The sequence below is a fragment of the Canis aureus genome, chromosome 31 (genome assembly GCF_053574225.1).
Source record: "Canis aureus isolate CA01 chromosome 31, VMU_Caureus_v.1.0, whole genome shotgun sequence".
In the NCBI taxonomy this organism is placed as follows: domain Eukaryota; kingdom Metazoa; phylum Chordata; class Mammalia; order Carnivora; family Canidae; genus Canis; species Canis aureus.
This window is the reverse complement of record NC_135641.1, coordinates 9,524,221-9,551,255: the sequence shown is the minus strand read 5'-3', so window position 1 is coordinate 9,551,255 and position 27,035 is coordinate 9,524,221. Positions and strand designations below refer to the sequence as shown.

The following is a 27,035-nucleotide window of genomic DNA, read 5'->3' as shown; positions in this document are numbered from 1 at the left end:
TCGGGCTCCCACAGGGAACCTACTTCTCCCTCTGCCTATGTCTCTGCCTCTCTCTCTCTGCTCTCTCTCTGTGTGTCTCTCATGAATAAATAAAATCTTAAAAAAAACCCAAAACAATAAAACACCTTATTTTATAAATCAGAGTTTATGATGATTGAAGGTACATTCATTCAAAAGGCATATATGATAAAATTCAAATTCAGGAGTCAGCAGGTGACAGCCCACGGACCAAGTCCAGACTGCCACCTCAAGTTTTACTGAAATGCAATGTAGGGCAATGTTCTGCCCTGACGCCCTGGTGACCTAACCTCAGCTGACTGAACTTTGGCGGAATGCTGAGTGATCTCCCCAATCGTGGTACACGGGAGGATTCCAAGAAGCTGTTAAAAAGCCATTTCCCTCCCACTACCCTATGTCCAGGGAAGCTATCATGAGATCGTTTCTCATCACGTTCCAGGCTCTGAAGAGGTTGAAGGCCTTCACCCCCTACACTCACCCCAGTACTACATAACTACAGGTTATGAAGCTGCTAAGCTGCAGCAGAGCTGGATCCTCAGCATCATGTCGCCCTCGTTCTGTGCTGCATGGTCATCTGGCCCTTTGCTTTGCCGTCATCCCGTGGGACAAAGGGCATGGGTGGCTAAAACCTTTTCTGGTCTTGTATTTGTTGTCTATAAAAGTAATAAAGTGTTTGCACCTAAAAGTGAGTTGTTCCTTTGGCCTGGTGAATCTGTTACCCTTGTCAACCTCCATTCATTATGGTTGGCTGCTCCCATGCTATAAGGAGGGAGAGATCATGTAGTCTGGGAGGCCTAAAACATCTTCTATCTGGTTCTTGACAGAGGCAGTTTGCTGACCCACTGATGTAATTACTGTGTAATCGTTATGCTGACTTTCAAGTCCAAATCAAAAGCCTTCCCATCACTACTTGCTTTTCCTGAGGCTGAGGAGTGTCAACCAGTTGTATCAATTGGAAAGCTACATTGTTTCCTGGGGAAGGGTAATAGCCCAGATCCTGTGATCATTCCTTCCTTTCTGAAGTAGCGAGATGAGGACTCTATCAGTTGTGACCAGAGTCTGTTTTCCTTCAAGGGGCATGTTATAACATCACATTCATATTCATGTCAGGCAGGAATTAAGGTAGCACAAGTCTTGGCTGCTCTATCCTTTGCATCCCTGTAGAGACCTCTGCCCACTTGAAAGGCCTCATGCTGCTTTGGGGGTGTCCTGACCCATGTGCCAGGTGCATGTGATGTGGCCCAAGGGATGGCATTGGCTCACCTATATTCCACTGTCACATGCGGTACCCACGTCTGGGCCTGTCAAGATCCCCACATTCCTCAAAATTAGTAAATGGCAATTTACTTTATGAAACAAATACCTATGTATGGTAAGTCCTGGAGTACAAAAGGATATATAAAAAAAGGAAAAGTTCCCCTTGCACTTTACATCCCTAGTGGTAACCACCTGACGAGCTGGGTTTAATCACTGGCCTAATTTTCCCATGCTATTCATTAAATACTTATGCAAATAAAAAAAAAGCTAAAATTAAAACAAAATCTTTTCAATCATTTTTGAGATAAAACTGGACTAACATTTATTTTTTAAATGTTGTTCTTCCAAAATAACTTTCTGAGGTCAATGGCTCTGACTAGTTAAAAACATGGTGCTATTTGTTCCAAGTTACAAGGTGTGTGCAGCATGGCATGCACACCCAACACATTTTTCCGCCTCCCCCAAGGCTCCAGAATCCTTTCTAGAACAAGTGGAGGTGGGAATTCACTGTGGAATAACCAAAGGGTATCAACCTCCCTTGGGTGTGCTGGGTGAAGCCTGACAGCAAGTGTAATAAAGAGGAAATGATGGGGAGAGGCGATGGCTAATCATCAAGCGGACATGCCTGACTTCTGCTTGCCTTTGTGCTTACCAGCTCTCAGAGACACACGTGGTCAGTGCCACGGTGCAGCTGACACCCAGCCATGAGGCTTATGTCCTCATTGTCCCAGGGGCAGCACAGGGAACCCAAGAGAAAGCCTGGGCCTTGGGGATAGGGCTCCAGTCCTGAAGCTGGCTTTCATATTGCAGAAGGTATATGTGATGTCGGGCAGGATCCAAAAAACCTGAGCCACCATCTCCTCATCTGAGAAATGGAGATGATGGGCAACTTGCTCCTCAGGGTGTAGCGGTGACAGGAAACGATGGTAAGAGCTAGCACTGCGCCAGATATGTAAAAGAAACTCATGGGACTGAATCAACTGTCATCATTTATAAACATTTGAACGGACACCAAACTGTGCATGGCTTTTGAAAAATGGACACTAAAAAAAAATGTTAATGTGATTTGGCAGGAGACAGGTACTTTAGTTAACCTCAGTCTTTCTCGTCAAACATTACAAAGCTCATTTATAAAATTGATTTTTCCAATAATGAATGAAATTACTTATATTATACTATGGAATATGGAAAGTATGTTTATCAAAGTAATTACTGCTCAGTTGTCACTCAGTTGTTATCCTGTTCCTATTCACTCTACTTCTTTAGGCATATTTCTAGAAAATTAAAATTGCTTTTGTCAAAAAAAAAATCTTTCCCCATAATTCATCAAAAACAAATCTGGCTATGTAGATATTAGTTCCTTAAAAATCAGTGCTTTTCTCCAGTTAGTGTTCATGAGGGAGGTTTTCTCATCTTTCTGTAGGAAGAGGACAGCAAAGAAACATAAAGGGAAGAATCCACAGAAACGCTTGGGTTTAAGTTTTCAGATTTTCTTCTCTCAAATGGAATACTGAAGGGTCAAACACAACCTAACCCATTCTGAGTGTGGGGACACAGAAGACCACAGTTTATCAGTTTACAATAAAGTTATAATCTCTCGTGGCTGCTCTCTGAATGGGTGGACAAGTTAACAGCAGGGAGATTCAGCTCTGGGTATAACTGTATCATTTTCTCCTCCCAGGAGCGTGATGAAGACAGTCAAGTGGCCCTATTCTCCTTACAGGAGAAAGAGGGGACTATGAAAACCTCCTGGGCTGCTGTGCCTGGTGGTGGCTGGTGCCCATGGTTTCCTGACTGGGCTCCATGTCCAGCCGTGCAGGAGATGAGTTGGGCACGATGATACCTCGCTTCCCTGACCTGATGCAGGAGTTAGCTTTTCAGGTTGTACCCGGAGTTGGCCTCGTAACCCCAACTCAATGAGGCAATGCACCATGGGAAGGATAAGCTTTCCCCTGCTGAGTAAGCCATGGACTCTCATTTTGGTCCCTCAAACACCCCACATACACACAGGCCTGTGTCTTTCTGCGTGTTATCCTGTGTTATGCCCCCAAAAGTCCGTTACAACTCAGAGCTCACTGGGCTGTGGTTGGAAGACTGGTGCCCTTCCAAGGGCATTCCAATTGGTGACACTGACTGGCGAGACTCCAAGCCTCCCTGTCAGCCACTGACCATCAGCAACTGGGTAGAATCATTCCTGCACTAGGTCAGCCTTCCAAGGAACACAAATCAGAACACATTTCAAGCAGCTATCAGTTAATTTTAGGAAAAAGACACTGTATAAAGGATAGTTGCTGATATATATCAGCCTTTGTTATTATTGCTCACAACAGCATCACTGTTGGGGAGAAAGTCCCTTCTGTTCTTCAACACTCTGATCCCAAAGGAGGCATCATATAATATACTTCATTGTCTAGAATCATCTGAAAAGGAATATTGTCATGATTTTTATTATAGATAAAAACCTTCCTTCTACAAAAGATACCTACTTTGTAAACTGCTTTAAGTTTTAAACCATATGCATTATCCCATTATCCCATTTGATTCAATAGCAATTTGCATGTGTTAGATGAAAAAGTGAGTTCTAAAATACTTTAGTGACCAGGTCAAAAATGGCATGTGTAGTCAGTCATGTGACTGCCAGTCTCTGAGCCCCAGAGCTCATGCCATGGGGCATCTTGTTGGGGAGAGAATGACATCTGTGAGTGATATACCCAAACAGTCCATTTCTATACCAGATCTGCCCTTATGCACTGCACTGGGGGCTGGAGTTACTGAGATCACTGATCCCTACAAACGTTTGAGATTGTGATTGCCCCAAGGGCTATCTTTTGTTGGGGGTCAGAGCACTTTTGCAATATTCCATCATTCAAGGGCTGGTCAAATGGATAGTCTGTACACTACCTTTCAGTTTCCTGAGTACCTGCACCTGCACTTTTCCAAATTGAGCTTTAAAGGCCACTGTGGTCCATAGTGGATGCTCCATGGCCAATGAGAATGGAGTAGGGATGAGGAAAGGTGATGGTACTTGGGGTTCCCTGCACCTGCAGGGCTTCCTTGTTCTTCCCTCCTCCCAGGTGGCCTACAAGGTCCTGGAGCTCAAGAGAGAGACAGGATCCCAAGGGAGCTGGTGCTGAGGATAGCACTGTGAGGAGAGCCCTAGGGAGGGGACACCACATAGATCCTTCTCAGGGGATTAGCTCTGGGTGGAGATGATGCTTGCTCTGTACATATATTACATATAATACTCATTAAAAATAAACTTGTACAGAAGAATGCAGGAACACCAAATATCAGCATTAACACTGTGTGTTATCACACACCAAATAGTTTATGTTAACCCTGACAACTGTTCACAGGGGTGATGATGCAGTTCCTCCTCTGCAGATACTGTGGGTTGTTCTCATCACAGTAAATCAGTTTGCATCAAAACTCTGGATCTTGGGATCCAGGGTTCACAAGAATGTTAAGGTCCTGATGCCATAAACCACCAAGGCTGCCCTACCTGCGGGTGCGATAGAACTGGCACCTCTTCAGCTGGATCTTGGCCACATGCTCCTGCAAGCCCACGAACAGGGCACTCTGGCTGTGGAGGATCTGCAGACTCCTTATGGGCTCTGCCCGCTGCTCGGGGAAGATCTCAATCTCTTCCAGCAAACAGCTGCCGGCAGCTGGAGTCAGGGGCGCCCGCACTTTTTTAATGGTGCCATAACCTGTGAGGGCAACAGGAAAGCAAGAAAAGGGGAATAAGGTTAGCAGGTCTCACCAGCCACTCATCATGTTTCTCCAGCCTGGCTGCACACAGAATCATCTGAGGAGCTTTTAAAAAATGCTGGCACTCAAATCCGACCCCAGGCCTGTTCCATGGCCAGCACTGGACATGGGGCAGATGCCAACCCTTGGTACAGCTCTCGGCAGGGCTAGCGTGTAGCCTGGGATGAGAATCACTCAGCTACCATGTGTCTCAACAAGTTCCAAGTCCAGATACCCAGAGCACAGTAAAGCTCACTGAGGCTCAAAGTAGCCAGCTTGGCTTCATCCTGTGGAGATCATCAGATGAGAGGAGTCCTCAGGAAACCATGGTGGATTCCTAGTGTCAGAAAGAGGTACTGACCTTGCCTCCCCTTCAGGGCAGACACCTTAACTGCAGGTATGCAGGACAGCGAGGATGTGCCTTCTCCTTCTTGCCTGGGAAGTATATCCTCCTCTGTCTCTCTTCCTCCCCTGTCTAGAAGGCCTTCTTCCTCTTTCTCTCTAATATATGTTCTTTGGGAAGGCTTTCTCTGTCTCAAAGATCCGAATTCGTCTCTCCTGTACAAGTGAACAACTGTTCTCAGCCTGGTTTCTTCTGTGCCCCAGGGCTTCTGCTCACTGCATGTCTCTACTCGCTTGCTTGCTTGTTTGTTTGTTTATTTATTTAAAAGATTTTATTTATTTATTCACGAGAGACACACAGAGAGAGAGGCAGAGACACAGGCAGAGGGAGAAGCAAGCTCCATGCGGGAAGCCTGATGCGGGACTCGATCCCGGGACTCCAGGATCACTCCCTGGGCCAAAGGCAGGTGCCAAACCACTGAGCCACCCAGGGATCCCTCTGCTCACTTATTTATAAGCATGGCTGTAAGTATGGCCTCTGAACCAGGCATCTCCCTGGACTGGCTGTGAAGAGCAGAGAGAAGAGTCCTTTCAGCCAGTGAAAAGGCACAGCATGGCCAATGCCACATGTGAGGGACACACACATGAAAAACACACTAAAGGCCCCAGTGCACTAGGGCAAGGCCCTTGCTGCCAGCCTACAAATCCAGGGCAAGTTAGGAATATCTATCCTATCAAACCAAACCACTAGGAATATCTCCTAAAGTCATCATCAAGCTCCTCAAATCAACTCATCAGAATCCTGAGTTTTAAAACATTATAATTCTCATCCTGTAAACACAGAAAATGAGGCCAAGGAGTTGGCCCAAAACCAGAATTAAATCAAGAAACTTTGGCTTTGAGGCTTCCTCTCAATCCATAAATCTCAAGACAACTTTGGACAGAAATATTTTTCAGTTTTCCATGCCTAATGGAAGTCCTCAGAGACTTAGAAAGTTTCATTTAAAAAGAAAATACATGTGCAGACATATATTATCCCGAATTTATTTTAAAAAGTATATCTGAACCACATCTCCAGTGAATATTTATTGATTATGAATTGACTTCATAATAAGGTATGCAGTATTAGTAAACCATTGCTTAAGTTTCCCTTGAGCTAGCTAGGTACATGTGTTTTTGAGAAAGTTCAAGCATAAACAGAATTATGCTATATTATGGGAAGATAAAAAAATGTAGTGCCTGTCTTTGAGGAAAGTGTGTGTGTGTGTGTGTGTGTGTGTGTGTGTAAAAGAGAGATAGAGAGAGAGAGAGAGGGAAAGGGAGAGAAGAGAGAGACAGACAGCCTATACAGCAGGCAGCAGACATTCTTATAAATGAACATCTCACAGATTTAAGTGTGTAAAAAAATATGTATGCCTTTGCTATGAAAGTCAACCTAATTTGGACTTGGTGACCATGGTTGGTTTCCAGCTGGTGGGAAATTTAACTTCAGTGTTCTGGGGTCTTCCTTCCCTTGCATAGAGACAAGCATCAACAAATATGCATAGAACCAAGCCATGATGGGGATAAGATGGAAACTTCAAGGAAGGTGACTTCAGTGCAGGTGTCTCAACCATAACACCCTGAGAAGAGGTCCCCACCAGCAGATGGAGGTGCCAGCCTTCCTATAGAATGGTGACATGCATGGAGCCCCCGGCCACCCTTTGGGACACCATGATAACAGAAGACATCATCTAAGCCAGAGAACAGGAGGGGGAGCCAGGGACTGCCACCACTCAGTGGGCAGCAAGGCTGGTATGAGGGCGAAAGTGAGAGGCCCTTGGGATGAAACAAGAGCATTTTATAGCACTGCAGGGAGGGGTAGGGGCAGAGCAGATGGGAGTCCAACAGGAAAATCATCATCTTTAGACTACTGTTACACTATATTCATGGGAAATACGTGTTACAGAACAAAATGCTATTCAACAGTTGAACAAAGACCTTGATGTTTAATATTTATATTGATGGATTGCTAGTCTGAGAAACCTACCCAAATGAATAATAGTTTAGCTGTCAACATGCTCACATGCATGTCAAATTGTTAAGCAACTACAGGGAAAAACAAATTTTAAAAGATGTTTAATAACTTGATTTACAAGAATAGCCATCATTGGTCAAAACATCTCAATGCATAACTCTGCACACCTTGTACTGCTTTCCGGCAGCCTGGATCTAGCACAACTGTGGGACTTAACATTTCAGACAACAGAACTTAGCATGGAATCTGTACCTCTGTTGGGACTCCTTCACTTGCACTGTCTGGCCATGTGAGAAGCCTCTGGAAGCTCCACCTGGCCAGTCCATCTGGACCAGGGTCGTCTTGCAGGAGCCTCTGTTTCTGTGAAGCTTTTCCTTTCCTTGGAAAAGCGCGCCTTGATCTTGTTTCATGCTCACACCCTGCTCCCTTGTTGTAGAACACCTTCCTCATGTGGGTGCCTCCAGAATGCTTGCTCTACTCTCCTGTGTTTAAAGTGAGCATCAGGACCCACATGTGCTCACACATGTGAGCATCAGGACACACTCAGATCCTCTGCGTGAGCTGCCACCTGTGGGTTGTGCTTGGCTTGAGCCCTCACCATAGACTCCCTCATACCTTCACCTCCCTGTGCACCAGTCACAGGGGCCACCTGTAGCTCCAAGAGCCCAGGAGGACCTCAGCTCTGCACATATAGGTTCTCTGCCTGAAGTGGCTGCCCAGACACCTTCCTCTGACTGCTGCCTCTGACTGCTGTCCTGCGTCCCTGCTCCGATAGCTAGGGGGTGTTCTCTGTTCTTCTCTGCACACCCCCAGGTAGATGCTTCCTCCGGGGTGTCTATGATTCCCCGGTCAGGGATTTCTTTCACCATGTCTTTCGCCCACCTCTCTGTCTACAGGGGAAGACTTCTCTTGGGGGGCATGATTAGGTCATTTTTAAAAAAGATTTTATTTATTTATCTAAGAGAGAACATGCGAGAGAACACAAGCTGGGGGAGGGGCAGAGGGTGAGGGAGAAACATGTTCTTGGCTGGGCAAGGAGCCCAACAGAGGGCTTGATCCCAAGACCCCGGGATCATGACCTGAGCTGAAGGCAGATACTTAACCAACTGAGCCACCCAGGCTTCTTTTCATTTTTTAAACAATTGACTGAGTTTCTTAGTCATATTCCAATTTTTATTGAGGTGTAGAACATGGTGTAAGTAGAAGGCACACAAGTTGATCTTATCTATTCATACATTGCAATATGATTACCACTGTAGCACAGTGTCAGTTGACACTTCTATCCTGTCACATAATTTGATACAAATTTTGAAATATGAAATAACTGTGGAATTCCCAGCAATCTATTTCTCCTTGGAGTACATCAAAACAAAGAAAAAGAAAGCCTGAGTAATCTCGTGTTTCAGAAAAAGGAGCAACATTTCTGAATCCTACAACATTAACATGCCACTGTTATTTTAAGGAGGTTAATCAGATTCTAGAATCCCCACCAGCCACCATTTCACTGGTAGGTGGCCAATCGACCTTTTATGCACCCTCAAGTTCTGATGGAATGTTCTCTCCTAGTTACCCGACACATGGTTGAAGCCCACTTGCTCCGGAACAAAGATATGGCAAAGGTATTTGTCGCTTTCCATGGCAGAAAGGCAGAGCCTGGCTCATAAAAGAGATGAGTGGGCAAACATCTATTTTGTTCAAAAAACAGTAGGACTCTGGTTGGTCCCAGAGAGCGCTTAATTTTTTGCTGTTGTTTCTGCTTCATCACATTTATCACAGTTTAATTACTCATTTACTTGTTTTGTGGCTTCTGTGCTTGACCTGAAGCACCAAGGGGGCAGACACTACATCACTTCTGTCCTCTGGTGTATGCAGAGTAGCCACTGCGATGGCCTGTGGAGATTAATAAACCCAGGCTGGGGGACAGGCTCAGAGATGAGTGAGGAATGAAAAGGCAGATAAAAGCAATGGGAATGTCACTATCATCTCTGCATTTGGTAGAAAACATCCTGGTTAATATTTTTCCCATCGTGGTCTTAAAATAAAACCATATATGCCCTCCATACACTGAAAATTCAATACTCTAGTCAAAGTGACTTGCAAGGGAAAAAAGATCAGATGCCACTGTCAAAAGTTCAGAAATCACAGAAGTAAAGCCAGCGACTCACCGAAGTAGCAACTAGTACAAGTGTATTGTGCACATACTAAAAGGACAGTGTGCAAACCAAGAGTACTTGAACTCTCGGAATGAGGCTCAGAGGAATATTATTATACGACAGCTTGTGTCCTGGAAGCTGGTGACTTTATTCTTCACGGGGATTGGTTATAATATTAGGATTTCTTAAATAATAGGCAATTGGCTATTGGTTCCTCATATCAACCTTGGGCAACAGCTCAAGTTATCTTATGATTTTCAGAGCATAAGCAAGAAATGACCCAGGTCAAGTCAGCCTCGCAAAAGTAGCAGATGAAGTTTTATTTGTTTGTCTGTTCAGGAACGTTTCGAGATTAGTCTCTAGTTGATTTTTATTGTAAGACGAGAAATCCATACAACTTTCTCAATCATTCTTTAAAATCCTGATGGGTAGGGAGAAAAGAAAAATTTGGCACTTTCTGTCACCAGTGGGTGAGGTCCCCAAGGAGCTAACAGCAGAACACACAGAACTCACACTGTCTTGCTGCAAATCTTCTAACAGTTGCTTTTTCTGGAAAGTGTCAACTACTAAGTCTGTCATGGACACAAATCTGAGAGTCATATTTTTGTAGTTTCTTTCTCAGATTGTAAACCATGTGTATTGTGGAAGAGACAGAGCTACTCCAAGATTTTTAAGATTGATCAAAGCTGATATTACGGTTGTTATTCCAAAGACATGAATAGTTGTAATCACATGGAAATTTCATTATATCTTGTACTGAGTAACTTATACTTGCCTCGTTTCAGCAGAACAAGCAGTATGTTTATATCCTAGGGGGTTACCAGATTAAATAAAGGCTGCCCACTTAAATTTAAATTTTAGATTAACTATGAATGATTGTTTTTAGTAGTAGTGTGTCCTACTCAATAGTATTCATATTTATCTGAAATTGAAATTTAAGTGGACATCCTGTGTTTTTATTTGCTAACTCTGGCAAACCTATTACACCCGCATTTCATTTGATCATCTCAGCAAGCTAGTTAAGATGTAGGGAATACAGCTGAACCCTGATCACGGGCTTGAACTGAGCAAGTCCACTCACATATGGATTTTTTTTCAATAAATATAGTACAACACTATAAATGTATTTTCTCTTCCTTACAATTTTTTGAGTTTGTTTTAAGATTTTATTTATTTACTTGACACAGAGAGCACGAGAGAGCACAATCAGGGGGAGTGGCAAAGGGAGAAAGAGAAGCAGGCTCCCCACTGAGCCGGAAGCCTGATGAGGGCTCAATCCCAGGATCCCGGGATCCTAACCTGAGCCAAAGTAGACATTTGACCCACTGAGCCACCCAGGCACCCCCTGCCTTATGATTTTCTTGATAACATTTTCTTTTCTCTGGCTTACTTTATTGTAAGAATACAATATATCTTACATATAATAGAATATGTGTTAATGACTACGTACATTATTAGTAAGGCTCCCAGTCAACGGTAGGCTCTAATTAGTTAAGTCTGTGGGAAGTCAAAAGTCATATGCAGGGTTTCAAATGCACAGTGTGGGTGCCTCTAGCCTCCTGTCATTCAAGGCTCAAGTGGACATGTATGATTATTCTCACTTCATACATGAGACAATTGAGTTTCAGAGAGTAGAAGAACTCCTACATCTTTCTCATAAGCTGTACTTTCTTATAAGGGGTCCAGACATGAAGTAAGATTTCACTTCAGTGCCTATGTGATCAAAAAGTATAACAAGGAATTCCAAAGTAAACATTAATTAAAAAGCATTTATATCAGTGAGTGAAAATTAACAAGACAAGGAACAACAAATGTTGGTGAGGATGTAGAGAAAGGGGAACCATCTTGCACTGTCGGTAGGAATGCAAACTGGTGCAGCCACTCCAGAAAATAGCATGGAGGTTCCTCAAAAAGTTGAAAATAGAGCTACCCCATTATCCAGCAACTGCACCATTAAGGTATTTCCCCCAAAGATATGGATGTAGTGAAACAACAGGACACCTACACCCCAGTGTTCACAGCAGCAATGTCCACAATAGCCAGACTGTGGAAGGAACCCAAATGTCCAGTGACAGATGATGGATAAAGAATATGTGGGCTATATATACAATAGAATTTTACTCAGCCATCAGAATGAATGAATATCTACTAGTTATATCAACATGGATGGAACTAGAAGGTATTATGCTGAGTGAAATAAGTCATCATTTGGAGAAACACAATTATTATATAGTTTCACTCATATGTGGAATATAAGGAACAGCATGGAGGATCATGGGGGAAGGGAGGGAAAACTGAATAGGAAGAAATCAGAGAGGGAGACAAACCATGAGAGACTCTTAACTCTGGGAAAGAAACTGAGGATTGCTGGAAAGGAGGTAGGTTGGGGAATGGGGTTGCTGGGTGACAGTGTGATGTGATGAGCACTGGGTATTTCACACAACTGACGAATTACTACACTCTACATCTGTCACTAATGATGTACTATATGTCAGCTGATTGAATTTAAATAAAAAAAAGAAAAGCTATTGTTGAGGAAGCAGTGTCATGTATAGAAAGAGGTAGTTTTATGGAAATTGTTTGTATTCTCTTTTTATTCCAGGAACTCTGCTGGAAGTCATAAAACTTAACCAGTTGGGAGGTAGCAAGGAGGAAGTCAACATTCCCATCCAATGGGAGCCACCACCTGATGTTTAAGTGAAGGACACACACTGGGAGTACTTGCTTCAAAAGGCATGTGTTCCCCTGGTCACCAGGATCACATTATCCTCTCTTGTGTACCTTGCTGATGCAGGCATACTTGGGACAACACAATGACTGACACTCCTGCTCCTTTATGCCACCTCTAGTGAGGCATGCAGAGTCAAATTCAAATAAGTGCTTGCAGATGAGCAGAAGCTGTACATACACTTACAAGGTGGTATTTCTGGGAATAAGAGAAGGAGATAGCTACCCCAAGAAACAAGGAGCATGCAAGGCAATATAGATTGCCACAAAGCAATCATAACCATTAGAGAAGGTTCCTTCCTGTTCTTTGTCTGCTTTGCAGAGTTTTCCTTTCAACTAGAGCTCAAGCTAGTCTCTACTCTTCTGTGGAGTGTAGTCTCTATATCACTTTTCTGAGAAAATAAATGACCCTGAGGACCTCCTGAACAGAAAGGGTGTGGGTAACATGATCTTCTAACACCCACAGCCTAAAGAATCAACGTGTTACAGCTAATGCAAAGAAGAAGAAAAGAACTAACCCAAATTAAGCTAACAAGGAAAGAGAAGTGCAGGTGTATAGCATGGTGTATCAATAGGAAAATATAGACCACCTTCATTTTCGTAAATCAGTTCATTTTTCCAAATCCAGCAAGACAAATCCAAGGGGGAGAATATGAGAGACCCCACTGGAAGGGCCACCTCTAATTGCAAATGATCTATCATCATTATTTTTTCTGAATTAAAATTCCAAATGGTTACAGGACATCAGAGATGGATGGGACCTACAACAATATTTTGAATTTTCTAGGTGAGGAAAGCAAAGCCCAGAAAGGTTAAGTGAGTGCCTAAGTTCACACTCTTGGGCCTGAATTTGGATCCTCTTCTTACCAATCAAGTGCTGGTTATTTTTGTTTTAAAAGTATGGGAGGGGTAATATGCAATCCCCATAATAGTGCATCAAGATCAGTATGTTCATGAGTCCTAAAATATCAGGGGGATGGTAAGCAGGATATGAAATGGTAGTTGTTAATCAAGACAAAGATTAAGCTATGATCTATGGTCATGTGCTTCTCTTACCATAGAATTCACTGCACAGATAACTAATGTATAAGTGGTGCCAAGCCCAGAATTGATCTGACTTCTCTATCAGGCTTGGAGCTCTCACTTATAAGAGCCTGGAAAGTAAACAAGAGGAGAAAAAAAAAGAGGCCATGAGAGGACAAAAGATATATATTTATTTTTAATTTATTATTGTTTTTGGTAGACTCTATGCCCAACCTGGAGCCCAACACAGAGCCTGAACTCATAGCCCTGAGATCAAGACCTGAGTTGAGAAGCTGAGATCAAGATGCTTAATGGACTGAGCCACCCAGGTGCCCCAAAAGATATTTAAACAAAAAAATTTACAATAAAAATAAGACCCTTAAGCCACTGTTTGTTGTATATGATGTTGCTCTAGCACTGTAAGCTCTATTGCACATCATTCAGTTATTACTGGTTGAAAATTAGTCATATTTTTAACTTTGAGGGCAAATAGCTGATATTTTTCTACTTTTCAGTGTTCACTTTGCTGACTAAAATTGACTGAATAGTTTTAATGAGATTTCAATTTTGCATCTTGATAGAGATGGTCAACTATAACAATCTCTCATTTGCTATGGAAATAAGCCTTATAATAAGATAGGGAGGATTATGGGCTAAAATGTGTCCCTTCAAAACTCATGTTGAAGTCCTAATTCCTAGTGCCTCAGAATGTGATTGTGTTTGGAGATAGGGCCCTTCAAAAAGTAGTTAACACAAAACAGGGTCATATGGGTGGTTCCTTACCCAATATAACTGGAAATGATGTAGATACGTACATCCCCATGTGAGGACACATCAACAAACCAAGGGGAGGAGCCTCAGACAAAAACACGTTTGCCAATACCCTGACCTTGGGCTTCTGCCTCCAGAAATAAGTGGGAAATAAGGTTCTGTTGTTTAGCCCACACAATCCTTAGAACTTGTGATCTTTGTTAGGGTGGTTCTAGCAAGCTGGCAGAGACATTCTATGTCAAGAATAGAAAATATTAAAAATCAGATTTTGTCAGCCAGATAATTTTCTCAAAACAATTTTACAACTAGACCATGAATTATTGTTCTATATTTCTTTAAGATATCATAATTCAAATTTGAATGCAAAGACACTATAAATTATAGGTTTGATTCAATTTTTTTACCTTGTATGATCACAATGTAAGAATCATATTAGTAACAGCCTAGTATTTTCAAATCCTGTCATTTATTTCACTTAATCCCCTATGTATATGATCCTGAGCTAGTGAAGCAGCAGGAGATGATATAGGGCATGTAACATTGTGAAAAATGGATGCATTTTGATAAGGATTATAAAATAATTCATACAGATGGTGCTGTTGCTCCCGACCTTTATGCTAATGGCTCTGCTGCTCTTTGGGGGAACATTCAGAGAAAACTGAATGAGCACTCAAGAATGAACTTTCAGGTATCTGAGGAAAAGGTCACTGATTATAACGAATTTCTTTTTGGCGGATTTCTAGAATTTTAGTCTCATCAAAATCTCAGAAGTTTATGAAAACAAATCTTTTTATAGGAAAGCGGGCAGGAAGAAGGGAGGAAGGGAGAGAAGAAAATAAGTGGTCAGTTCAATATAACCATCATTATTGCTGTGATGAAAAATGATATTTTTTGAATTTTCATACTTATATATAATCAGAGAGCCTTCTGCAGCTCATAAAGCCTGGACAATTCCTTATGCTCTATGTGTGGGGTGTGGCTTTAATCTGATGAACTTGAGAACCCTGACCAATGAGAAAAGACTCAGAGAAACTGATTCTTCTTAAGAACAGCAGCCAGAAGCACTTCCAAAACACAAAATAAATATATGTTTATTCTAAAGTGCAATAGAAAACTTAGAAGGTGGAGTTGTAACAGACTATATACTGTGTGTGTGTGTATAAAGTTCTCTTTTATATAAACAAACAAAAAAAACAAACCAGTCATAAAAAGCAAAGAAAGAGCCAGTTCAGAAAAAATGGGGAATAAAGATGCAGAGATTATTGTAGAGCATTGGATGGATAGATGTGATCTTGGCTCATCTTGTTATGGCTCTATGTTTTGTTATGTTTTAGAAATGTTTATTATTATTGAGCTTGCCATGTGCTGAATCCAGCATAGAAATTAAACCCATGAAATGGGCACACGGCAATTCTGACAATGGTTTCCTGCGACCGGGCTGGAGGCTCACTGTGGACATCAGACCAGTAGCCAGGAAAGCTACACTGTTTTCTTTCTAGTTGGGCGTTTGACTCTCTGATTCTCTGCCGCTGTAACCAAGAGGCAATTTTAGTGTTTTGTCTTTATCGACCCAGAGTTACAGCAGAGTAAAAGGAAACCTTTTGTATTTGCATCTGTTACTGTTCTAAGCATTATCAGTGAGGTAATGATGAAATGCCCTCTTCCACTCACTGGGCAGCATGTTTCCATAGCAACAGATCATTATATAAAGTTCATCAATTCAGCTGGTCATTATCTCAAAGTAGCAGACTGCTAATATGGCATGAAAGTTCTTTCTTTGAACTCCTAATTGGGTAAGTGAATTAAACTGGTTTTGGCACTGGGAGCTCAGTACAGAATTTATGTAAGTAAAAGGGAATTGAAAGAGGAAAAGAAACAGGTCTTCATGGCTACTTTTTGCTTAAAATGGAGATTTTAATCAACTCAGTGTATCAGATTCAACTAATGGCTTTTTCCCCCCAAAGAGAATATGTTAGTCTGTTTAAGCATCTTTGTCATAAATTGCATGCAAACTTCTTTTATCCCAAAGTATCATTTTAAACCATATTCCTGCATCCTCGCCCTTGGCAAGTCTTGGGGGATGTAGCCTGGCTTGTTCACTGTGATCTCGCTGGCATCTGGAATAGTGTCTAGCACACAGTAGGTGCTCAAGCAAAGCATAGGCCTCAGAGTGTGGACTCTGGAGCTCAGTGGCCCAGGTTAGACTCCCTGCTCCAACGCTTACAGGCCACATGGCCAAGACTGGGCCAATCGCACCTCTGTGTCTCCTTCACCCTGGGGTCCAGCTTATAGGTTGGTGGCCACACGGGGAGCGTCCCTCTGCAGAGGGCTTGGCCGATGTCTGGCACACAGGCGTATAATTAGTATTTTCTTGCTACTTCTAGCCCATGGATTATAAGCCCTATTCAAGTTCTGTGTAGAAAGAGCAAGCTGCTGTCAGTCCTCACCATGCCCGCAGCTGGAGGGGAGAGGCTACCTCTCTTCCAACAACCTCCACTGCCTTGCACAAAAACAAAACCAAACAAAACACTCTGTATGTACAATCATAAGCTGGTGCTTATAGGAAGTTTATCACTGGAGTTTCCTGTGAATAAAACCAGTATCACAATTAAAATGAGAGCAACCCATCGAGTCCTCTGGGTGTCCTCTCAAAGCTCTCATCTGACCACACTACTTACATCTAACTCTCATCGTTCTGCTAAGGAGGCAATTCAAGCTTCTAGAAGGAGATTACTTGCCTTAGATTTATTGTATCTAAATTACACAACAGTCACCCCATTGGCAGAGTCGGCAGCCCTTCCCTGACAGTCACCGGGTGGGAACGCAGAGTCTAAATCATCCTGTCACCCCAGTGGTGAAATTTATACTTCATCTGGTCCCATTAGTGTGAGTTGGGATGGTTGAGAAAAATCTATGCTAAGCACTTTTGTACTTTTGTAACATTAATTTAAAAGAAAACAGAGAGCTTTCTACTCAATGGAATAAGAAAATTATTTTGTCATTCTTCTGAATTGCTACATTATACTAATTATGAACAAGTGACTGATGCTCCAAGCTATTCAGTAGCTAGAATTTTCACACACTGTCTTCAGACATGACCTTATCCGTTCCTATTACTTCAAGCTGAGCCAAACAGCTTGGGTCTTTTCCTGACCCAAACCTTTCTCTTCAATTTCAAAAACGGATTTCCAACTACCAGACCACCCACATGCAACTGGAATACAGCATATTCTAAACAGTTATGTCGGTTCCTCTTTGGCTCAAAAAAAAATTCTGAAATCCTGAATTCATTTGTTAGGATAAAATTTTCAACGTGATACATCCTATTTTTCAGCTTCATCTCCTGTCTCTCCACCCACAACCCCAGAGAATTTAAATTTCTCACCTTTCAAATGCCTCACTTCTTTCTAGGTTTTCCATATTCAGTGCCTTCTCTTAGGAAGATCCATCTGTCCTTCCTCACCAGGCAATCATCTCCCTATTTTTCAAGCTATACTGACAGCATGTGAGAAACTCATCCCACCTGAGCATAGACAGGACTCTGTGAGTCTAAGACCAGAGATCACTTGACAGAAGTTATGGGGAAAACTGTAGATGTCCGAAAACACGACAATGGTAGTAGGATGAAATGAAAGTAGGATGTGAAACAAGGAACCAAACATCCAAGGGGCAGGACAGCCCCAGCTGGACCCAATTGCTGGTGTGACACGTATTCTCAAATATTCCTGCACTGGGAAACAGGCTCCACCTCTGAGATAGGCCCCACACTGATGGGCAAATCCAGAGTCCTTCAGCCTGCTGGCTTGCATGCTGACTTTCCAGTGTGGCTCCCTGAATCTTTGGTGGGTTTAGTTTGTGATCTACGTGGTGTCTCAGCCAGCTTTCACTCATGCAGTAGGCAAACCATGAGTCTTAACAAAATTCAATGTTTTTCCATAAGTAGGATCCGAATATTTGAGAGACAGCCTGAACCTAACACCAGTGATACATCATTGAACCATGAAGGCCATGGTGAGGGTCCCAATCACACAGTAGGAGACTAAGGACTGGGGATGAGGGTCAGGGTTGGTGGGGGAGGGGGCAACAGGTAGGTGTCTGGAGATGGAGGACCCACCATAGGGCACATATGCAGTCCCCTGATTCCTGGGAGGGGAATGTGTCAGAGGAGGCAGGACGAAACTCAGACACTGGAGACAAGACTGAAACACTGCCCAGGACAGAAGATGTCAGGCTTCGTCACTGAAACTAAGCGAGAGGGGCCAGAGAGCAGCCAGGGTGAGATGAGCTGGCACCGAGCCTACGCCCTCCTGCTCCCTGCATGCTGTGGGCCTGAGGCCAGGAAGGGATCTGAGGAGCCCACAGAGGCAGGTTAAGGACCCACCTTTGAAAGTTAGAGATTCCTGAAGATAAGCTGCCAGGTGAATGACCACAGGTCAGCAATTCAATAAAGACCGAGACAACTGGTTCTTATCCAGTCCATTCAGAAATGAATTAAGGTTGCCCACAAGTATTTTTAAAAAATGCCAACATTGTATAATCAATAAAATTTCTAAGTGAAAGAAAAAAATATTGTTTAACTCAAAATGCAGCAACTCATTGTGAAGATTGCCTTTAAAGACCCAATTTATCAAGGACAAGTCAAGGCCATTATTTTTCACATTGAACTAGTGTTTTTTTGCTAAGGACACGGTTATACTTTAAAATTAATTAAGTGATCATATCACTGAGGACCTAAATGAAACCCCTGCCCTGATAATTAATCTTAGAGATCACTTTCAATACTAAGGGTGGATTTTTTTTTTAATTTCAAAATCCCATAAATGTAGTTGAGTACTTAGACAATTAATTATTGGACTTTTTGATTACTGGCACACATACATGAAAATGGAGGCCTCAAAAACCTCCTATCTGTTCTCTAGACTGTGAAAACCAACTTCTATTGGTCTTAACTGAGAGTTATTTTTTTTTAAGATTTATTTATTTATTTGAGAGAGAGAGAGAGAGAGAAAGAGAGAGCAAGAGAGTGCTCAAGTAGGAAGGGCAGAGGCAGCAGGAGAGAGAATCTCAAGCTGACTCTGTGCTGAACTCAGAGCCTGACACACAACTCTGTTCCATGACCCTGAGATCATGACCTGAGCCTAAACCAAGTCAGTTGCTTAACCCACTGCGCCATTCAGGTGCCCCAACTCAGGGCCATTTTAAGGGACTTCTACTGATATAGACAACACTCAGTGTTTCAGCCTCACATGATACATAGCTGCACATATGCTTTCTGGTTAAAGAAACAAATTTTCCTTGAGCAAATTCTCCTTTCCTTTCTTTCAAGTTTAATACCTCAAATAAAAGAATCACTTATTCCAACAGTTTATACCCAGTTGGAACACAAGAGTTAGACTAGAAACAGATAACAAGAACCACTCTCCTGGATGTTGTTTTAATCTCAAAATGCTTTAAAAATTTCAAACTGAGTTAAGCTTCTGCAGTCTTCAGAAATCCAAAAAGTGATGATAATTACTCCCTTGGTCAGAAAGTTACCTAATTTGCATCGAATATTCCTAAAAGGTCAGACAAAACCAGAAGCTCAGAGTTTCTTTCTTTCCTCTGTGGGGTTAAAACTAACAACAGTGGGGCTGGCTGATGAGAACAATAGCTGGATGGACAGAAGGACAGAGGCCTCTCACTTTCCATCTGCCGGTACATTTGGCAATTACTTGGCATATCCTAAGGTCACCTGATGCAATACAAAGGAAAGAAGTTTTACTTCACATTGATTTTCCTTTGGTCTACATGTGTAATCACCCACAGAATCATAATTTCAGGTATTCCTGATTTAGGGTTTGGTTAGGTGCTCAGTCTTGATTCTTCATAGATGGTTTCATCAGTAAAAGTCATGTCCTCAGCTTCTCTGAGGAGATACTTCTTTATGGAATGGGTAAGTCAGATTGAATCAGGTCAGGGCAGCATTTGCCCCTAAGGACATTAGCTTGGAACATCATCCCAATCTTGACACCATGAGAATTGTATGGTTCCTTGATAAGAATCCCTGCAACATCTTTTTGTATGGGCAATTCTATTGAAATACTATAAAATACCCTATTTAAGAAACATCGATGTGGCTATTTCTAGGTTTCAAAGGGAAAGAGGGGTGGAAATTGAAGAAGCCAACCGATAATTTAACACTCTTTCAACCTGGCTGTGAAACTATGCTATTTTTTGAAAGACAAAAATGAAAAGAAATGCTTATGTTGACATCTCTGCACATGACAAACACTGTTTCCCTCCATCCAGAACAGGTTTGTTTGGAGACATGCACACTGTCAATATTTGCACCACTGCAGCAGGCTGTTTACTCAAATCCCAGTTTGCTGCGGGCATCCTGGTGGAAGGAAGTGTGCTGTGCTAATTTGCCATGATGATCTGGGGAGAGCCCACTTCTTCTAATGGGTTCCAGGTGGGAACTACAATTTTTTTTTGGGGGGGGGAACTACAATATTAATCGATACAGCCTTCTCCCTATACCTTGGCTATCTCCTCCCACCAGGTCTGGCAAATCCCTAGGAATTTTTCTATCCACATTTCCTCTGCAGAAGGCTTATTTTCGAAGAAATGATGGGTGTGTTTTCTTCCCGTCCCTCTGCTGTGTAACCACTTCTGGATGAAAGCTTATATATAATGTCATTGGTGATGACATTTTGTCATACAGTGGAGATCGCACTTACTCCTCCCTAGTCCTTCTGAGTGCCTGCTATCTGCTCTAGAATTTCATTACCTAGGCCAAGGCTTAAATGTCATGCTCAGGAGTGGCTAATCACCATCACCAGGCAAGCAGCATATCTACAAGTTAGCGAGGAGGTGCTTAGGTAAAGAATGAAAAAGGAAGACGTGCGAAACTAAGGCATCAGCAATCCTGTGAGCAATTTGCCTGCCTGATCAGATGGGGCTCCAAGCCGCTTGCTTGGAAATGGGCACTCCAAGCCCCTGTTACCATGGCCAACATCATGTTAGACGAAATCGTTACAGAAAGATTTACTCTGAAGACAGCATTCCTTTCAAGGGACAAGACACAACAGCCCTGTGGCTATCTGAGTGGAATCTGAGTTTTCCTGGTGCACAGATTCAATTGGTTAACATAAAAGAATCAAATTATTCCAGATTTTATGGGGCTATGAACAATTTATTCTTCTGATTTAACAGTGCAGACAATGACTGCGTTGGGCCTGTTGACAGCAATTTCACATATTATTCTAATGCCCACCTGCAATGTGGACATGCGGTGGGTAGAGTTCTAAAATTCTGTCCCTTGCATTCTCAAAGGAATCCCAGACCTCATCCCCATCCTCTGTGTTCAGAGAGGTCCACATCGATCCCGGGGCAGTGGACAGTCCCTTCCTGAGGGACCCCTGAATGTGCCCAGGGGTCCTGGAACCACCGAATGTCAGAGAGGTGGTACTCACTAGGGGAGAGACATGGCCACCTCACTGCCTGTGGGGTGACTGGACCATTCTCCTGCCAGGGTGTGTGTTCCTTCCTCAAGTCAGGCAAAGAACATGTATCGTGGTCACGGTACGAAGAAAGGACGGAGGAGAGAGAGAAGAGGTGGCACACTGTTGATGTCAGCACTTTGCAAAGGTTCCACAGAGAAAGGGTCCCCTTGTAGAAGTGGAGATTGGGGGTACTGGGTAGACTTCACTAAAATCTCTTTGGAGTTATGACATCATTTCCCACAGACACAATGAGATCCTACCCAGATTTCTTCACAAACAGGAGGCCAGCAGGTCTGGGAACAGGAGCCCTTGTACTTAAACTCTAGTAGCCACCGTGAAACCTTAATGAGATACATCAGCCATGAGCAGCAGCTGGGATTTATATGAACAAATGCAGCAAAGAGAAATGGTTTGTATTTCTGTCCACAGATCTCAGTGCTTTACTACCTGGGGCAACTTTTGATCAGTAGAAATCATGTGAAACAAGCAGGAGAAGACTGAAGACTCAGTAAGGTCTCAGCCCAGAGAAGGCGAAGAGGAGAGTGAGAAAATGGGTCATTCCACAAATACCTGCCCCACAACTGGGGGAAACTGGGACATCCACTCATTTGCAGCACAGAATTCCTTATTATTTGGTGGTTGGGGAACTAGGCATGAGCTACTAAAATTATTTGGAAAACATGTTTAAAAACAAAACACATTAAAATACAAGAATGAATGTTTCTGTAGTTAGTAAAACCAAACAATTAGTCGTTCTTAAACCATTTAAAGTGGCTTGGCATATATTAGATTGTTTTCCAAAGCACACTTTTCATTTTAATTGGGCCGGACGTAGACTAATACTAAAATACCAATTCTGTTCATTGAGTTCTGGTCACTGAGAAACATCAAGGGAACAAGAGAAAGCCAGGCGACTCTTGAAATTTGGTTGCAAGATCACATGCAAAGTGGCAAAGTACCATCGGGTGGATTAGTGTCCTGGGGCTACTGTAATAGAACACCACGCTCTGGATGGCTTAAAGCAACAGAAATTTATGGTCTTGCAGCTCAGGAGGCTGGAAGTCTGAAATCAAGGTATAGACAGGGCTGTGCTCCCTTGAGATTCTGGGCAAAATCCTTCCTTGTCTCTTCTTAGCTTCTGGTGGTGGCTGTTGATCATTGGTGTTCCTGGGCTTGCGGCTGCACAGGCTAGTCTCCAACCCTGTTGTCACATGTCCTTCCCCCTGTGTGTCTCTCTCCCTCCTCCTCTTAAAGGGACACCAGGCATATTGGATTAAGAGTCTACCCTATTCCACTCTATTCCAGTATGACTAAATATTCACTACTCACATCTGCAAATACCCTATTTCCCTTTTTTTTTTTTTTAGAGCAATAGAGATTTTTTTATTTTTTATTTTTAAAAAGGCCAGTCAGGGAGAAATTCGTCAGGAAAACACGTTTCATGGGACATCTCGTTGGTCTCTACATGAAGGCACCACAAAGCTGCCCCCTTCCCTGGGGTCCTTTACCCCCCACCCCACTCCCCCTCCCCCGCCCCCGCATGAGGGCTCAGCATAGTCCTATTTCCAAATAGGCTCACATTCCAAGATATTGACAGGTTAGGACTTCAACATGTCTTTTTGGGGGAACAGAATCCAACCCATATCACCTTGGGATTTTACCACACTGCTATTATTCTCTACAATTCTACAAGGATTTTATCATCAAACACAAAATTGATTAGATTTTATCTAATGAACACTCAAACTACTTAACATTTCCTTCTAGCCTACAAGAGAGAACCCAAATGGGCACACACAGAGCAAGTTCAGCTCAAGTTTGGATTTCTGACTTCCAGCAAGATGGACAGAATTAGGGGTGATTGTTGAAAAATCTTTCCAACCCAGGATCTGCACAATTTTAAGCTTGCTCATGATACCTAAGTAGTTGCAAATTGATTATAAATATTAAGGGAGACAGCTATTAATAATGGCAACAGAAGTGAGTCAGTTGGGTGGCTCAGTGGTTGAACGCCTGCCTTCAGCTGAGGGTGTGATCCCAGGATCCAGGATTGATTCCTACAGCGGGCTCTCTGTGAGGGGCCTGCTTCTCCCTCTGCCTATGTCCCTCTGTCTCTCATTAATAATAAATACATTTAAAAGAAAAGAAGTGTGTCAGTTAATATTTGGTACCCATTGGGAGTCTCTCTAGAGTCTCTCAAGTTTTGTGTACTTCAGTCCAAGGGCTTGTTGGGGCCCATCCTGCACTCAGCAACCTCATCTTCCTCCCTGTGGGGCTAGAGAAGGTACTAGAAGAAATTGTACACAGAGAGATAAGGTCAGGAGTGGGATTTCAGCATGTGCTAAGCCAGCTGCCAACTGTTACTCGTACAAGAAAAATTCTAGAATATAAAGAACATTGTTTCTCTCTGGATGTTCCTACTGGCTCATCTGGGAAGCATTACTGATTTCTGGATTTTAATAATGGTCGGTCACAAGTAACAATAAAGATGCCATGTTCTGTGTTAAAAACATACTTGGGGGATGTCTGGGTAACTCAGTTAAGTGTCCGTTCTTGATTTCGATGCAGGCCATGATCTCAGGGTCATGACATCATGCCCCACATTGGGCTCCACGCTGACCTGGGAGTCTACTAGAGATATTCTCTCTCTCGCTCTCCCCCTTTGTCCCTCCACCCTGTTTACATGCTCTCTCTTTCCCTCTCTCTCTGAAAATAAATAAGTAAAATCTTTAAAATATATACATATCTAGGGGCGCTAAGGTGGTTCAGTTGGTTTAGCGTCTGCCTTCGGCTCAGGTCATGATCCCAGGATCCTGGGATCAAATCCTGCACCAGGCTCCTATTCAGTGGGGAGTCTGCTTCTCCCTCTACCTCTTTCCCCTGCTTATGATCTCTCTCTGTCTCAAGCTCTCTCTCCCAAAGAAATAAGTAAAATCTTAAAAAATAAATGTATATACATAGTTGGAAGGAAACAATGGGAAGGTAGGATGGAGCACTGGCTCTATTTTCTCCATGGTACTCCCAGAAAAGCTATGGGAAGGCATGGGTGCTTGGGTTCCATCTGCATCAAGGTGTCTCCTTTCTCCTCCCTGGAGTTATGTGACCCCAATCTCTGGCAGCCTTCAGAACATCACTCGTTCAGTGACCCCTTCCCCTGCTCAGTAGGCAATCTCAGTGAGATGACTCCCTTCAGTAGCTGGAAACTTCATAAAAGTCAGATTTATGGGGTCTAATTTCTACTGAAAAGACTCAGGATGATGCCTTCCAAAATACAGAAGTCCTTGAAAGTACAATCCCAAGCTCTACCTCCTACCTTCTGATAATCAATAAACAGAATGGATCCCATTCGTTACACTTAGAAGTGACTGATACCCTGGCCTCTCACATTCCGTCTCTGCTTTATTTTTTTTCTCCAAGTGACATTGCATATAATTGTTTAATTGTATTTCTCTCTAAAATACAAGCTTCTTAAGGGCAGGGAGCCTGTGGTATTCACGGATGAAACTTCTCCATGGAATCTGATCCCTAAATTTCCATTTCTCTCTTCTCAGACACACACACACATAAAATTTTTTTTTGAGAGGGGAGAGAGAGAGCAAGCAGGCATGCCAGTGGGGCTGGGGTGGGGGACAGAGGGAAAAGAAGAGAGAGACTCTTAAGCAGGCTCCATGCCCAGCACAGCCCAAAGCAGGCTCGATCTCATGACCCTGAGATCACGGCCTGCACCTGAAATCAAGAGTCAGAAACCCAACTGACTGAGCCACCCAGGCTCCCCATTGCCTGATACATTTTCATCATTCTGTACTAGCTTATGCATCTTAGACATTTTCTTTCAAATCAAGTCCCAGATGTTTGGTGTACTAGTTAGCAAATCATACCAGCAGCCACTGAAACAAACAGTAAAACATATCTGTTAGGCTCATGTTGGATAACAGATTTCACATCTGCATCACAAACAATTAGGAACCAATCACGATGATGTCAGCGCCTAATCATAGAGAAAGGTAAGGTACATCTGTTACAGACAGATTCTAGGTCAAGAAAATTATTATTTCATCCAGAATGGCATGACTTGAATATGGTCCAGAAATGCACAGCATTAAGTTGACCTGGGAGCCTGTTACAAATCCCAGCCTTCTGCATAATGTATAAACTTGTTGAGTCTCTATGCTGTATACCTGAAACTAATGTAACATTGTGTATCAATTATGCTTCAATAAAAAATAATAAAATTTAAAAACTAAAATAAAATTTGTAATTTGTGATTAGCTCTTTCCCTGTTCTAAACACATATTCCTTTCTCTCTGTGTGTGTGTATGTGTATAAAATGCCAGATCTCTGTACTAAAAATCAGAATCCAGGTCTTATTCATTCTCAAGCTGAACAAACACTGGTATAAGATAGTACTGGAGGGACGCCTGGGTGGCTCAGTCGGTGAAGCATCTGCCTTCGGCTCAGGTCATGATCCCGGGGTCCTGGGATCCAGCCCCACCTTGGGCTCCCTGCTCATCGGGGAGCCCGCTTTTCCCTCTGCCCCTCTCCCCACCTGTGCTTGCTCTCTCATGTTCTCTATCTCTGTCTCTCTCAAATAAATAAATAAATAAATAAATAAATAAATAAATAAAATCTCTAAAAAAATATCAAATAAATAAGAGTACTGTAGAAATAGTAAGAGACTGAAATAAGGGAATGGCTTATGGAAAAATAAAACAGATGGTTAGCAGACGTGGTGGAGGGATCACATCTCCAGGATGGGCCGCCTGATCACGAACAGGAGAGAATAGGGAGCAGAAGCAATCTGTGCGGCAAAGACACATACTCGATTAGAGACACATTGGCATGGAGACAAAGGAAAAATAAAAGTAACCCACTTCATCCTGGAAGGCAGAGTAGAAACCCGGAAACTGAATGGTATTTCCAGGGCGGTAGCATGAAACAGAACCACTGGGGTTAGAGCCTGAGTAACAGCCACACGAGGGGCAGGCAGGGAAGGTGGAGCCAGCCGGGGGGCCTCCCCCGCGACGCAGGGAGGCGGCGATCTGAACCAAGGACAGAGGGTGGTCAGCACGACTCTAACTCTGTCTTTGCAGGGGCAGCTGAGCAGCCGTGTGGATGCAGACTCAGTCACTTACAGAGTCCAAGCATACATATTATCATTTTGTTTATTATTATTATTATTTTATTTTTATTTGAGAGAGAGAGAGAAAGAGAGAGAGCATGAGGGGTGTAGGAGCTGAGGGAGAGGGACGAACAGACTCCACGCTGAGCATGGAGTCCAATGCAAGGCTCGATCCCAGGACCCCGAGGTCATGACCTGAGCAGAAATCAAGAGTCAGACGCTTCACCGCAGAGCCACCCAGGTGCCCCCAGGCACACATGTTCCAAAGGAGTGACCGTTTGCCGTGTTGCCTCTTGCTCTGAGAAGACCTTCAAAGAAAGAGCTTATAAAACAGCAGCACAGTTGTGGCCCAGCTAATGAGCCTCGCCCTGGCT

At 43.0% G+C, this 27,035-nt stretch overlaps 1 protein-coding gene and 1 long non-coding RNA gene across 14 annotated transcripts in view; one reads left to right on the top strand and one right to left on the bottom strand.

The window, feature by feature from the left end:
* SEMA5A (semaphorin 5A) overlaps positions 1–27,035 on the bottom strand; it is a 474,025-nt gene that overhangs the window by 107,124 nt on the left and 339,866 nt on the right. For all 13 annotated transcript variants that reach the window (XM_077879611.1, XM_077879602.1, XM_077879610.1 and 10 more), the window contains one exon: positions 4,778–4,985. In XM_077879611.1, coding sequence (XP_077735737.1) covers positions 4,778–4,985 — 208 coding nt within the window. The remainder of the gene's footprint in view (positions 1–4,777; positions 4,986–27,035) is intronic.
* On the top strand, positions 8,879–13,669 carry LOC144302172 (uncharacterized). The gene is made up of 3 exons (XR_013369020.1): positions 8,879–9,003; positions 12,140–12,270; positions 13,508–13,669. It is a non-coding gene; the product is annotated as an uncharacterized LOC144302172 (long non-coding RNA).